The sequence below is a fragment of the Buteo buteo genome, chromosome 23, assembly GCF_964188355.1.
Source record: "Buteo buteo chromosome 23, bButBut1.hap1.1, whole genome shotgun sequence".
Lineage (NCBI taxonomy): Eukaryota > Metazoa > Chordata > Aves > Accipitriformes > Accipitridae > Buteo > Buteo buteo.
Genome location: NC_134193.1, coordinates 22,588,880 through 22,604,405, shown reverse-complemented (window position 1 = coordinate 22,604,405; position 15,526 = coordinate 22,588,880). Strand labels below are relative to the sequence as shown.

The window sequence follows — 15,526 nt, the reverse complement described above, 5'->3', positions numbered from 1 at the left end:
TGGCACAGAGCAGATCCTCTGCTGCTGAACCAGGGAAGTAGCTGGTAATTAGAGGCTCATCTTCTGTGAATCAGCCACAAAAGAAAATGAGGGCACATTTTTTGAATGGGCTTGATGAAAACAGAGGGATATTGGGATTAGACATTCTTGGTTTCTTCTCTGGGTTTGGAGGAGAGTGTGATTTGTCATGCTTCCTTCTGAACTGCCATTGTTGGTGCACCCTGCTTAGTCCTCTTCCTGTCTACTCAATTTGTTTGGTGGCTGTTGGGGCTCTTTTTGTGCAAGATGACCACTTTTCTCAGTTTCTCCTTCTTTCCTGCCCATTTGTGAAATTAAGGGAAATTCCTTAGTACACAGAAGACCCTGTTTATCTTTGAGCTACCTAGTTATGTAGAGCAGTTTTATGACTACAGGAATTTCATCCTGAAAATGTGTTCCAGTCCTGGGGATTCATGTTATGAACAGCCAGCTGTAGCTGTTACCAATATGTGGTAGCTTTCCTCCTCAAGTACATTATCCTATTACCATAGATTTAAATATTTGATTTACAAAATGTTGCTGCCTGATACTCCAGTAGTATCACGTAAGACACATCACAATAGATACCGAGTTTAAAGATTGTTTTAAATGGCTTTAATACAGACAGAGGTCAGAAAAGGCAAGATAACAGCAAAAGAGGCTATGTCAAAAAGTAATTAGAGCAGGACAAATGGATTGTGCAGGCATGTCGAAGGCTGTTATTTCTGTAGGCAGTGAGTAGGAAAGGTGTTAATGTAATGTGACAGATCTGGAGCAAAAATGAGGGTGCAGGGAAAACAAATAGGAGCTGACCAATGGAATGGTTTAAATGTGAGGTTTGCTTTAACATAATTTGATTACACATGAAAGAAATGTTTAGTGTAGTTTCTTTGAAAACCTAATTGTCTTAAATACTGCATGTTTGATTCAGTCTTTACACCCAGAGAAGCAGTCCCCGCTCTGTGGCAGCCTCGCTATCTGTCAGTAATAAGCATGTGAATAGTTTGCCCTGTGTAGCTTCACAGAGAGGAGGATGGAAGATTTTTTTTTTCCCTGGTGTTAGTCTAGTAAAATTAGCTCTTATTTGCAGTCACGTACATCTTAATTTGGGACCTTGTGCTATGTGGGGTGGGTGGTATCTGGGGCCTAGGAGCTGCTGGTCGAGATGACGTGAAAATGGAGCATCTAGTTTATCAGAAGGAAAGGACTAGGGGCAGATTTATCAGAAGGAAGACGGGGATGTAACAGTTACTTTTTCAGGACCCAGCTCTTGCCCTATTGAAAAGTGAGAGCAGTATTAGTAGGAGGAGGTAGCAATGCAGAAGTGCCCTGGATTTCCAGACTGCTCCAAAGGACTGGACAGAATACAAAGATTTAATTTCCCGAACACTGTCCTCCTCTGTGGTGTCATGCTGAAATCACACTACCTGCTGTACACGTAAGGATTCGACTTTGCAGGCAGAACAACCTATGCAGTTTATGGGAACATTTCCCCAACATCTGCAAGAGCAGAAACTTAAAATGATTGAAGTGTCTTTCTTAAGGAGCCACCGATGAAGCTTTGAGCTGGGTGCTTCACATTACGGCTAGACAACGAAAGGGGATTCAGAGCCCATGAAAAATCATGCTCATAGGCAGCTAGGCTTGGCATTGACCCCTCACTCCTGTAAAACAGTGCCAGGTATATCACTGTGCTGCCTCTGCTGTGCTGGGTGTCTTTACTTCACTGCTTGGAGTCCCTCTAGGAAGGAAGTTGAATTTACACTAGTTTTTTTTGAGTATGGGAATTTTTCCTGGCCCATTGTCCAGTGTCATCTTTTCTTTCCTTAATCATCCTTGCATTTCTAATAAGTACATTTTCCATAGATTTCGACATTTTGCAATTTCATTTAAACTTGACATCATCTCAAGAAGCAATTGTGGTTTATAGGTGGTTAAGGTGAGATATGTTAAAGGTGGTAAATCATTCAGTCTTCAAGCTGAGGAGGTGTTGGCAGAGGTTCTTACAGAAGCTGGGAGTTCTGGTGATGTTCTTTTTTTCAGTGGAATATGCTGTTTTCTGAATGGACGTATTCTTGGCCAGTTACCTGGGGACAAAAGGGAAGTCTGTGGGTATCGTCAGGGTATACCAGACAGTTCCTCCCTTGTAAATTCTGGAAGGACATGTCTGTTCAGCTTTTCCTGAAAAGAGTATTGCAAACTTCAGCAAGTTAAATGTCATACTCAAAGACGACTGGCAAAAAAAGACCTATTGAATAGCTGCTCCTAATAGCAGAAAAGCTAACTGCAGTAAAAATAAACCCGAAGGGCCAACCAGCCGGCTAGTGGGACTCGTTTCTGTCTCGGTCACCTGTGGAGCATCCAGGGAAGGTGAGAGCATCGCAGAGCCCCGGTCTGACGGCGGCGCGGGCGGCCGAGGCGTGGACCAGAGCTGATCGGCTTCTGCTCCCGAGGACACTAAAAGCTGATTTTAAAATCTCGCTTTACAGCTACACAGCACTCAGCTTCACGGTGCGGCTGAGGCGGCACATTGCAGATCTGCCGTACCACTGCCTGCGCTACGAGGTCGGGCCCGCCGTGCTCCTGGGGGTACCCCCCACCGCCCCCGGCAGCAGCCGGCGGCGGGGCCGGTCCGTCTGTCGGATGCTGCCCCCTCCTGTCCAGCCGGCAGCCTGGGAACCCGCGTCCCGCTCAGCCCCCCCGCTCCGCTCCCAGGGGACGGAGCGCGGTGGAGGAGCGCGGCCGGGAGCAGGGAGGGGATCTCGGGGGGGGGGAGGCCGGGGACCCCATCGCACCTGGGGGCACGCTCGGGCTTCGGGGTACTGCGTGTCTTAAACTTGGTGTAAACCCCGCTGTCGACGTTTCCTCTCTTTCCGTAGAACGCGTGCGTTCGCCTTTGGCGGAGGGGGCCCTGCTTAGGGCCAGGGATGCTCAGGGATGCTGGCGGCCTCGCTCAGCGTTGCTTTCCCGTCACCCGCGCCTTCGGGTTCTCCTCTCGGCGCTGGTTCCTGTGCTCTGCCACCTCCCCGTCCCCTCTGCCGAGCCCCACCGATGTGCAGTCCGTTAGTTCACAAACAGGATTTGCCCCGTGCTCCTAATGATCTAAACCAGCTAATGAGCAACTGCAGCCGTGACAATGTGTTTGATGCAGGTACAGAATCTGCAGCTTTAGTTCTGAAGGTTTTTTCCTCTTTGTTTTGCTATCTGACCTGAAATTTGAGGAAATGTCCTCTCGCTGATTTTTGTTCTTTTCCTGGGGATATCAACGATTGCTGCTCATCCATCAGGCTGCCTATTTAGAAATGATGCTCACAACTAGAATAACAATAGTTATAATAACAAACTCTTGGTCTGTTGCTGTTATTACTAAAAATACCAGCAACTGCAGCAGACCAGTGTAGCTGTATGATTGCAGTTTATGTAGGTCAGGCATAAAATAATCTTTTGGCTTTTCAGTTTACCGCTTAAATGCACAAAACTTTTCCTGCCTCTTCAAATCCGGGAGATGCTCTCTGCCTTCTGACCTACATGCCTCTCCTCCATTCCTACATCCCACTAAACATCTGCATTGTCTGCCCAGGCACGGACCCATCTCAGGTTTGGATGAGATTTCTGCTCATTTGTGCACACGCTGGTGTGATGGGGTGCGCTGTTTCTGTAGGTGGGATACGCCAGGACGAAGCCCCACCGCTGCACCCGGTGTTTGCTTGATGGATTCTGTGCCTGAATATTGGCCCCGTGGGAGAAGCAAGTGACTGCAGAAGGACAGGACGAGGGTGCGAGGGTCGGATCCAGTCCTGGGCTTGCTGTTGCCCTGGCTGTGCAGGCACCGTGGCGAGCGGCAGGTGCTCAGGGTGCTGCAGGGCTATCGCTGGTAACGGGGGCCCAGCTCAAGGACTTGTCCCCATTTTCCAGAATGATCTGACACCACGTGACCTGATGTGGGTTACTGGGAGTTACAGGAGACACGCTCCCAGAATGGGATGGAGTCATCTCATAAGAAGGGAAGCATTTTCTGCGAAGGGTTTAGAATGGAGCTCGATTGCCTGCTCATAGAAATGTAAAGCTTTTCCCTTTGCAATTCTCCTTTCTTGTACTTGCCCACTAAGGCAGTAAAACCATATACTTCTCATGCCTACAATTCCATTTGTTTTCCTTTTTTCCTCTGAAGGCAACCTCTCTAAGGAGCCCTTAACCTCCCCCCTGCTTTTTCCTCTGTTATACAGAGCTGCTCTCCACTGTTTGTCACCCATCAAGCAAGATGCAATGAAATGCTTCTTGCAAGGCATTCAATAGACTGGGATGGCAAATTCAGTAGCCAAGCAAATAAAAATATAAATAGATAAAATGGGAAATTGATAGGAGGATTCCTTCTGCACAACGACCTATCAAACTAGTAAGAAGGAGGAAAATGCTTAATTTTATGTGCACCAAGTGAATACCTTCACCAGAATTATTAACACCACGTTCCTTGTGTGTTTAACGCTAGGGAGCAGAGGAATTACCCGCATCTGTTATTAAACCATTATCACAGGACTTCTCAGAAGTCAGGTGGATGTTTATTATCATTTCTTGCAGTTCCTTCCATAGCTTCTCTAAACAATTTTATTTTAATTTTTTAATTTTCTCTGAAATACCTGTATACATAGAGTGAGGGGGACAGAGTTTTTGGGGAAAGCATGTGCTGTGTTTACTTGGAACCAGTTCTTTCACTGCAATGGCTGAAAGTGGTAACGTCCACCGTACTGAGGCTGCTGAGATGCTTTAATCTGAGTTTATAACATTTATTCGGCTACATTTGCAAACCAGCTTGGTTCTGGTGCGCGGGCGCTGGGTGTCGTTCCCCGGCTGAGGCTCCCACGTGCGCAGGGCTGTTCCTGTGCCTGCCGAACCGCACGGGCTCAGGAGCATCGGTGCTGCAAAATGGAGATGCTGCCAGTGGCACCGTTTGTTAGTAAAATAAAAACAAAGCCAGGAGTCTGGCATTTCCTTATGTGCTATTTGTTGCTTGAAATCAAATCCACTTTAGTATTTTAGTTTGCTCTGTGGCAAGCTCAGTTATGTGGAGGCAGCTCTTGGTTTAGTTGCCTTCAGTGCCGAGATGTGCTCGGTTTTGTTATCCACAGCCCAGACTTTGTTCGTGCCACAAAGGGGCCGATGTCTCAAACTGCGTTGACACAACAGAGCCCCGATTGTCATGAAAATGGGCAAAGCCTGGCTGGAGCCCAGAGAATTATGAAACGGTGACTGTGGGTGGGAGGGCGAGAGCACGAGGAAGGGCTGCCCCTGTCCTGGGGCCGCCAGCTCTGCCAGCCCTGCTCTGCCCAAATTTGGGTTTTGTCATGAAGGTTTTTAGGGATCGGCTGTGGCAAGTGACGGTGCCTGCAGACCGTGTCCTGGAAGACCTCCGCTGTCCTGGTCTGGCAGTGTCTGACCCATTTCAGCGCTGCCTCGTGACTCCAGTTAGGCTCTACATTTCTGAAAAAGTCACATCTTTTGGGAATTCCTTCTCTCTGGAATCGTGGTCTCACGGTACGCGTGCAGGGAGCTCCCAGGGAGCGGGGCAGTGCCCGGCAGTGCCTGCTCTGCTCCTGCCCGCAGAGTCACTTCCCGCAGGCAGCCCGGGCAAAACACCCGTGCTCCCAAAAGCAAATAGGGAAAATATTCTTACGAAAAAGCTCTCAAAGCACGCCTGCATCTGTACAGGATGCCTTTTAAAGCGTTGCACAACTCTTATCCGTATTTTCCTTCTCTACTGCCACATTTATAACCTGTCATCTTCTCCACTGTCTTCTGGCTGGTTTGCCGGGCATCACAGTTCACTGTGGGCAAATTGCAGCAAAACTCAGTGTTTTTCCTGTCCTCGCTTGCAGACAAGTGACCCCATTGGTAGCGGGATGAGCCAATGCTCAGCACACCCTGGAGATCTTCCTGTGTCTTCCTCTTGCTTCCCATGCCCGTCCCTTATGGCCATAACATCAAGACAATAAATCTGTTAGGCAGGCAGCGGTGTCACTTGTCCAGTTTTTGGCAGTGGTTTTGGCTTTTACTGTTATGAACTGGTGTTATTCTAAAATTTTAGATGTCAGTTACAGTAGCACTAGCTTTTTCTGTTTGGGGTGGGAATTGGCTGATTCAGGCTAAAATCAGAACCAGCCACTTTATTTTTCCTTTTACCAGGCTTGCTTTAAGGCTGTTTGGTTCAGACAACGGAATTAATCTTCCTTGTCTCTTTCCCTGCCCTCTGCTGATTCCTAGTTTGGCCCCTCATTTTACAGACCAGTTCCAGATCTCTGTAATTATTTTCTGCCCTTGAGGATTTATTATGGACAAACTGTGACATGTATTTAATGTAAGTGAGTTCTGAGTAATTTGGGGATTGTTTGGCCAATTATCCATTTTCCCAGCCAGGTTTTGTCTACAATTGCAGTTGTTTCTGAATTAGCGGGGGTGGGGGGTTGGTGTATCTCTGTTTTGAGTCCCAACAGCAGTTGTGTGAGCAACTTTGTGTCGGTGCGTTATCCTGAGATTAAGTTGCTTTATTTCAGAGCACTGTGTCCACATCACACTGGGGTGTTACAAAATAAGCACTCTGCATTCTGGTCACACTTCTCCGAGGGACGCCGGGAGCGAGCGGAGTGCTCGCATGGGACGAAGAATGCAGAGATTTGGGAGCAGGCACAATTGCAAACAGCTGTGTAAACAGTGCGGCCAGGGGATGGCTTACCTTGGCCATGCGCTGCGAAGGCAGGGTAGCAGGCTCCTCGCGCGGGCCTGCTTTGGTAACCTCCAAAGTAAAAAAAGAGAGGTCAATCCGAAGAGCATGTCAAGGACCGACACAGCAACTTTACAGATTTACAGCATAAGCAAACTGGAGACATGGCCCAGTGAAGGACTGGTTTGCGACAGCTTGCTCCTGCATTATGCACCTGCTCCTACAGAAATGATGGGTTAAAAGCGGGATTATGGATAGACAGAATCACAGAAGGGCTGGGTTTGGCAGGGACCTCCCAGACTGTTGGGTTGAACCCCCCTGCGCACGCGGGGTGAGCTGGAGCAGGGTGCCCGGACTGCCAGGAGGATGCTGCTGAGCCTTGCTCTTGCGTGCACATGGGGTTATTTGCATTGCTGGATGTCACCAGAAAGCAATAAAATTTCAGGCTTGGGATCGAGTGAAATATGACCTCTTTTGTTGCCTCTGTGCCTTGTTTATTTTAAGTCAGCCATTTCTCAGAGCATGGTTGAGCCCTGCGGTCCTCAGGATGAGGAACAGAAGCAGACTATGGCTTTTGAACGGAGTCAGCGTAGACATCTGGAGGACAGGTGGAACTGGGCATTGGCAGAAACATTTTTGGCCATTCCCTTAAATGCCTCGGTGTGGTGAGCGTTGTTTTGGGCTTGGTCAAACCCAGCTGACCACTGGGACAGCTTATCGGGTATCCCATGTTTGCAGCACTAAGGAGACATGAACTGTGCAATATCCAAGGTTGAGTTCATCCCAGGAGGAGGATGAAGGAGCAGAAGAGATTCATGAAAACATTCACTGGTGCAGAGAAACACACGGCTGTATCTGATGGAGAGCTCACCGTTACCAGTGCTGCCATGGTAGTACCTGTTTTGAGGCAGGCAGCTAAATCAGCCACAGATTTATTGTTATGAAAGTTTGCAGAGCCACCAAGTTTAGAGGCGGAGATGATCTGCCTTGAGGAGGTTGAGCAGCATGGATTTTTTAATTAGGTGAGAGAGAAATTGGAAAAAGACAAAACACCCAATGTCCCATGTAGTGTTTTTCATTATAGTGCAGGTTTTCTTGTTGGAGCTATGGCCTGTGTGACTTTAACTCCATTCTAGCAATAGCACTGCTGAAACTGTTTCCATTAGGAAGGTGAATGTCAGCTCACTGACAAGCCGGTGCAGATCATACTGTTAAGTTCTGATCATTTGGGTGACCTTTGCACTTGTCCATCACCAGCTGCCTGTGCACCAATCCTACCCTGTTCATTGTCTCCCCGCACTCACCGCTGTCCTTAGACCACCACGTGGTTCGGGCGACCAGAACTGGGCTGCACAGCTCACGCGTCCCCATCAGCATCGACCGCACCACTCCTCCCGTGGGACGTGCTCTCACGGGGACTCAGAGAGCCCTTGTGCCCGCTGACGGCACACCTACTTTTGTTTCCTCATCTGTTACTGTATTTCGTGCAGTGGTTCGTTTTTTCCCCACTCCATCCCAACTTCAAAATGCTACTGTGGCACTTCGAAAGCTGATTGCAGAGTGTACCTGCAGGCAGAAGGCAGAAACCCCGATTTCCCAGCGCGGCTCAGCAGGTGTATTTTTTTCTAGAGCCAGGTTTGTTTTCTGTATTAGTCTGGGTACTAATCTTCAAGTCAGCTTTTGTGAGGTTGATGACAACAATACAAACTGATGCTGAAATCACTTTTCTAAAGCAAGCCTGTGCTAAGCAGCCTCAGAGGATAGAAAATGGATCGTGCGGCAGTTTCTTCGGCTTTCCTCCAGAGTGCTGGTGTTGGGCATGGCCGAGGGGGATGCTGGAACAGGTTGTGCTCCTGCTCATCTGGCAACTACCGCGTTTCTGTAAATGACGACTATGAAATAGAGTGTGAGCGTGTGCCATGTTGACTGTTCACCCTTTGGAAACCTCTCTATGACCACAGGGAACGCGCACGTGTTCCTCCGCTGAGGAAGCTGGAGCGAGCATCCAGTCGCCAGCGTCCCGTCCCCGTAGGCTGGCTTACGCAGACCCGCGTGAGGACCGCTCCGGTCCCCCGCCCCGTCGCGACCGCCGCCGCGGCAGCGCCCCAGTTCTCGGTCCCGTGGGAACCGGGGGTCCCGGTCCACGTTCGCGGTGGGCTGCGGCCGTCGGCTGCACCGGGGGCTTGGGAAGGCGCTTGCTCGTGGCCGGCACGACGCCTTCCCTCGCCCACGCCGACGTGCGCCGTGCAAGCCGTGCCCGTCGCGGCCCGCGTTCGGTCGGCTGTGCCCCGGGACCCGTCCGTCCATCCCGAGCTTGCGTGTGGGCGACGATTAAAACCAAACGGGAGTTCGGGGCCGGCAGCGGTTACCGGTTTGAGGAAAGAGTTTCCGTCGTAGAAACTCCTCTGGTTTTTTTCCCCGGCTGCTGGCGTAACCCCTCAGCGGACCGCGCTAGCGAGTCGGGGCAAAACCCACCCGAAGCCGTCCCCGCGCCCCGTTCCCCCGGGGGGGGGCGACGACGGCCGAGGGCCCGCTGCGTCCAGCCGCCCGGGGGACCGGCGCTCGGCGGGGACCCCGGCCGAGGCGGGCCCCTTCCCTCCCCCCGCCCCGGGCAGGGCCCGGCGGGGCTCGGTGCCCGGCGGAGGCGGCGCTGACATCACGGCTCGTTAGCATAGGGCCGGCCCGCGGTCGGCGGCGATGGCCGAGCCGGGCTGCCCGCCCGCCCGCGCCGCTGGCCCCGCTCCCCGCCGCGCCGCCGCCATGAGGCGGCCCTAGGAGCGCGGCGCCGGGGGGATGAAGCGGGACTCGACCTGCATGGAAGGTGAGCGGGGCGCCGGGCCTTTGTTCGGGCTGGGGGGGCGGGGGGGTGCGCGGCCCCGGGGACGCCGCCTCCCGCCACCGACCCCCCCCCACACACCCCCACCCCCGGCGGCAGCCGCCGCTCCGGGGCCGGGGTCGGCGGGGGGAGCGGGCGCTGGCGGTGCGGGGCCCGGGACCCGGACCGGGGCTGCGGCAGCGGAACAGCCGCGGAGGCTTGGGGGTTTTGTGGGTTTGTTTTGGTTTTTTTTCCCCTTTTCTTGCCTTTTTTTTTTTTTTTCCTTCTTTTTAAGGCGGCCGCGAGCTGCGCCGTGCTGGCCGCGCGTCGCAGGCTGCGGCTGCGAACGGGATTATGCAATTTGAAACAGCGACAAAAAAAAGGGTATTAGTTTGTTTTGTGGCTTAATTTGTTTATATTTTAAACTTCCTAATCCCTTCGACCATCTGGAAGAGCTTTTTTTAGTATCGTTAATTATTGAGAGTATCGGGGTCATGCAGGCACTTGATAACGTAGCTCCATCTCTCCTGGGACTAATACTAGTTACTGATATTTTACAGCTCTCCCCCCCTCCCCCCCGATTGAAGACAGTGGCAAAGCTCTTCTTCAGAATAAGGATGAAATATTTAAGGAAAGCACAGCGCGTGTTTGGGTAACACGCGTTTAGAAAAGTCACGATTTTTAGTTGTGCCTAGGCCCTGGCTCCTCGTAGGCAGGGACTGCTGCGTTTTGTTGTGGTGGTGGCTGTTGTTGTTTTAATCTTAGATTTTCTTAATTCTGCATCGTTCTCAGTCGCTGCACATCTAGACAACTTACATACCTCCCAGAGAATTATTTTTAGGCAGGCAAGTCAGTTTTTAATCTTACTGCTTTGTAATTTATCAATTTTAAAAATAGAGTCTAAACCAGATTTTAATTCGGAGCCTATGGCCGTGCCGGAGCAAGGGCAGGGGACCATGCAAAAAGCTTTATTTTTTCTTAAATTGGATTAGAGAAAGTTGATCAGTTGGGAAAGCGCCGAGTAAGCTCGGAATCGATCTCCAGACCCTGTGAAGGGGTGGGTAGCGCGAGGGATGGAGACCCTTGTGCCTGCTACGGCGGCTGCAGGCTGTCGCTTCGGCAAGCGGGGGCACATTTTGGTGCAGTGGGCTTTTGTTCCAAACTCTTTGTGCAACAACTGGCTGGAGTGAAGGATCAGGCCCCGTCGCCCGTCCTCCCTGTGCCGCACAATGGAGCGGGGCGAAGATCTCGCAGCGTCCCTTGGCCCTTGGCTGGCTCCTGCCGGCGCTGGGTCCCGTGGGATGTGGGTGCTCTGGGGTGCAGGGCTGGGTGTTGGGGTGAGGAGGAGAGGCAAGGCCAGGGGGGAGAGGGGCTCCCAGCCTGCCCGGGAGAAGTTGCATTTCGCAGATGAGTTTTTGATATGCAAATGGTGATCGGTCCCAGCCCGCGGAAGGGAAGGGTGATGGGTTTCATCAGCTGCACACTCTTGATTTATACCTATACGAAAAAGAGCAACCAATGACTTCTGGGGGTTTTATGAGCATTTTCTTTTGACTGAACTCTTCTTTGGCAGAAACAAAATCAGCGTGGAATAAGACTGAGTTTTTGGATTTGATTACTGGAAAGGGAGAGCAAAGCTGAGATGCGCTGGCCATTTCTCTGTCGCAGCATTTCTCCTCTTTTCTTTTCAATACTCGGTCAGTGCTTTTTAAAATGTGACCGCGCTCTCTGTCTCTCCATAATTAGAACATCTTTTTACAGTACAGAACATGACGTTGCAGGCAGTCTCTTTCTTTCCCTTTCTTTTTTTTTTTTTTAAAGGACTTGAGGAGGCTTGTCCATTTAAATTAACCTTTATCCCAGCTGGGCACACAAATGTTTTTGTTTTAGTTCACAGAGGGTTAATTCTATTCAGGCTCTCACCATGGCTGGCCTGATCCGGGGCAGCACAATCTGCTCTTTGAGCCTGGCCTGGCCAGGCAGGACGCTGGTGCCTTCGCCCGCATCCAGCGCGGGGCCGGGACCCCCATCTGTGGGGTCGATGGGGAGCAGGAGCGGGACGCCCTGGCCCATTGTGCACCCAGCGATGGGCTCGGCCGCCGAGGTTGCTCCTGTCCTGGGAAGGGGCCGCCCAACAGAAAATTTAATCCCTGTGTTCATCGATTATAAGTTAAAGAAAAGCCCCTTAAGCAAACGCATCTGGTTTTGGGGGTGGGCTTGTTTGGACAATGCAGCACTCTGCAGCGAGGGGGGATTCACCCCAAATCTGTGTCTTGAATTTAAGAAGACGGTTTTCTTGAAACTAAACATTGACAGTGAAAAAAATCGCTAGGAAAGATAAGGAGAAAAAGAAACCTTCAAGGCGTTTGTTTGTGTTTGAGGCATCATCAGAGGCGAGCGAGAGTTTTCTAGGATTTAAGTAACACATGTGTGAGATCTCCCCCTCCCTAAACAGCTGGTATTTAGCAGCTTGAGATTTAAACCCAGCTAAAGGGTACTGTGGGGTGTGTGTGATAGGGTGAGTTAATCACAAAGCAAATAAATGATACACAGTTGAAAAGATGTTGAATATATTAATGAATTGTGGTGCTGAGTGTTGTCTATAATCTTTTCTTATGAAAGATTTCCTTAGCTGTAAATCATGTTCTGCTGTAAAAATTGGAAGTTTTGCAAACTGCAGCTTTCTGCGTCCTCCCTCTCACTTTTCAGCAGGACCAAATCCCAGCACCATCTGCTCTGGGCGTTTGGGTGAGGGTTTGTGCCTTCGCTTTGGCCTCACTCTAGGAAGTAAAGTCTTTGGTTTTGCTCCATTATAAAGCACCGATATTACAAGTCACGCGAGCTGTCTGCACCGACACACGGTCTTATTTCCAAGGTAAATTGCTTGCAGGGAGCTGTAGGTGCTGTACGGTTTTACACTGCATCTGGAGGGGTGGGTGCAATCCTCGCAGCCGTGAGGAACTGCCAAGACGAAGCCAGCGTCTGGTCCCCTCCAGGAATGCGGCCGTGCTGCCTGCCTGCTCTCGGAACACCAAAGGTGCTTCCCCGTAGCCTGCTCGGGTGTCTGTCCGCAGGAGTGATACAGGTGGGAGCGGTGATGGAGACTTGCTGAGGGCTCACATGTGTCCCGATACTTTAATTTATTTGCTATGTATTTTATATTCCTATTCATGTGCTTTAGTGTTTTCTGTATGTGTCTTTGCCATGTGCTTCAGCAGGATTCGAAGGTATTTCCTTTTGGAAATTCTTAGGAATTTTCTTCTAAAAATTATCAAGACTACTCATTTCACTGAGGGGAAAAGCAAGTCTTTTAAAAAATAAGTGTATTGCTTCTACTGTTTGCCTTATAAAACATAGACAAGGAGAGATTTCTTCTCTTTCTCACTACATCTTCTGTGACTCTTGTGTAACATCATAATATTCTTGGAGAATTTACATTGTATTAAAATGTGGTATGAAACCTACCATGACCTTTGAAAACAATACATCCTTTAATGTGGCTTTGGGGAGGGGTTAGCGAGGGAGTAGCCATAAAAATCTTCAGGGTTCAAGATGAGGTTGAGATTTTTGTGAGTGCTTTTGTCGTAGCAGCAACTGTTTGATTTAGTGGCCCCTGCTACAATGGGTTGTGAGAACAAAGCCAGAATATCCCATGTATGAGTTCGTTAAATGTAAGACCCATCAGGAAAATTGAGGGGGGGGCTTCCTCAGCCCTCTCGCTCTGAAATAAAACATGTGCGAGGTATTTAAAAAAACTTACCAATTGCTTTGTTTCTTAAGCTACACTGTCTTGTGTGGCTTTTGAAACCAGAGGAATCAGTGAGACGAGAGGGAACAGAGCCAGGGAGGAAGGAGGGCTGCTTGCTTTAAAATTATTATACTTACTATGTGTTTCGATATTCTACTGAAATTTCAAGGTTAAGGGAGTTCAGAGCACCCCCAGCGCAAAACTGCTTTAAATTTGCCCATGCTTTACTGTTTCTGTAAAGTTTGCTACGATTCTGGCCCGGCTGTCCCACTGTTCGCCTACACAAGGCGCTTGCATTAAGTAGGGTGAAAAATAGCAAAGGTCAGGAGCCAGCAAACCCATGGGCCACAGGGGGAGCGTCTTGGGCCTAGTCACGGTTCCTACAGGATTTTTTTTAAACCTCTGAAACTCTAAGACTTTCAGTAGGTAATTATTTTTTATCTACCAGTTTTCTTTGAGCAGCAGTTTACAGGGTGTACGGGCATCTCTCTAGCTCCTGGAGGTCTGTGTCTTTGTTCACGGTGTGTGCTGCTGTTCCATGGTGAATTTTAATCTGGAAACCCACCCAATTAACAGTTTCTGCAGGGAGGCATGTGCAGTTATTGTGGCGATGGGGCCATTCACACCACCTCGCCGTCACCCTGCTAGCGGGGAGATGGGGACGGCGAGGGAAGGATTCTGATTCCTCCTCGCTTTAATCATCCCGGCTTCCCGTGTTCGCCAGACGAGGCCCTATTCTTCCCGCAACAAAAAAGCTGCGCCTGGAAATGAGCCCTCATTTACATCCTCAGCCATCAGCCTGCTCCGGCGAGGAGGGAGCCCCGTGATCTGCCATGGGACGCTGCAGCCGTCCACCGCAGCCGTCCACCGCAGCCATCCTCCTCTACCTTTTGCCGTGTGCGTAAGCCGGTAGTTTCATGGCTCCCTAATTCCGCCCCAGCCTGCCTGGCCATGGCACGGCATGCCCGGCAGCGAGCGCGGCCGTTGCTGCTGACCCGGGGGTCCCCCAGCGCCCACGATTTATGGCACTGCTGGTGGGAGCAGGGGGAGGGCCAGGAGTTAAGCTGAGGCTGAGCTAAACCCTGCAGATAGAGGACTCTTCTGTCCCAGGCTAATCCCCTGGCCCCCTCCCAGCGTTTATCAGATAGCTGAAGGTAGAGATTATGCAATTGGTGACTACAAAGTCATGTTTAGCTGCCTCCCTTCAGCGAGATGCTCAGATAGCCCCAGTCCTGATCTGTAGCAGCATTCCTCTGCAGTCTTCATTAAGCACATACCTGAGGTTGTCTGTCCTGTAAAACTGGGAACGTTTTTGTGTGGTGATGACACCATGAACGTTTCTTTAGTTAAAGTTTGCGTTTCCTTCATTCATTCCTTTATCTTAAGGTTTTATAACAAGTGTGGTGACATTCGCAGAGAAGTGCAAATTTGCATGCTGCGCATTAGCAAACCTTTTAAAGATGAATACAGATGGGTTAGATTTTTACTTGGCTTGTGTAACCGAAAACTGGTTTCATTTCTGATCCTAATACATTTGGCTCATTTTTTTCTATTGCGTTCACGTGTTCTCCGATAGTAAGAACCTACACACTGGTTTGTCAGGTTGCTTAGGCTTTATCGAGATTGGAGAGGACTTCACTGTGACTGCTACCTCCTGCCGCTCCAAAAATCCTGTAGATAAAAACACCTCTGTCTCGGAAAACTCACTTGTCAAATCTAAGCGAGGAAAACCAGGCTCGGTGTTGTCATGCTGAAGTGAGTTTGAACCAGCTCATCTTCACAAGCCGGTGCCATCCTAAGGTTGGGGATTTTCAAAGTCTGTGTCATTTCACCGAGTGACACAAAACTGGAACAACGGGGTGTGGGTAGCACACCGGGCACAATGCGGATTTGTGTAGTTGTGTGTCTGCCCCGTCTGAGCTCTCTCCTTTGCTCCCTGGGTGGGTTGGTGGGCGCAGGCAGCTGCCGTGCCCCGCTCCATCTCCTGCGTAAGGCAAGGGTTCAGCCCCTGCCTGCTCCCGGCGCTGTGCCTGCCTTCTTCCTCCCTTCCTGCTCTGGCTGTGCCATCTTTTTGAGAGCAGTCGTGCCGAATGGTTTCTCTGTTTTGAGTTTGTGCTCTTTTCCTTCTTCTTGCTCTTCAATGTTTTTTTATTCTTTCTGTCCCCTTATACTGTCTCCTTGTTTTTCTGACCTGGTCTGTGTGTCTCCCTTCTCTTACTGCCCTCTCCCC

The 15,526-nt window shown here is 50.2% G+C and overlaps 1 protein-coding gene across 3 annotated transcripts in view; it reads left to right on the top strand.

The window, feature by feature from the left end:
- NR6A1 (nuclear receptor subfamily 6 group A member 1) overlaps positions 1-15,526 on the top strand; it is a 101,046-nt gene that overhangs the window by 57,386 nt on the left and 28,134 nt on the right. Inside the window, exon 1 of one of the 3 annotated variants that reach the window (XM_075054641.1) lies at positions 9,419-9,554. The exons of the other annotated variants lie outside the window; for them this stretch is intronic. Within the exon in view, the coding sequence (XP_074910742.1) occupies positions 9,527-9,554 (28 nt within the window). The 5' untranslated portion in view covers positions 9,419-9,526. Of the gene's footprint in view, positions 1-9,418; positions 9,555-15,526 lie in introns of those variants that run through there. 3 annotated transcript variants of the gene reach the window in all.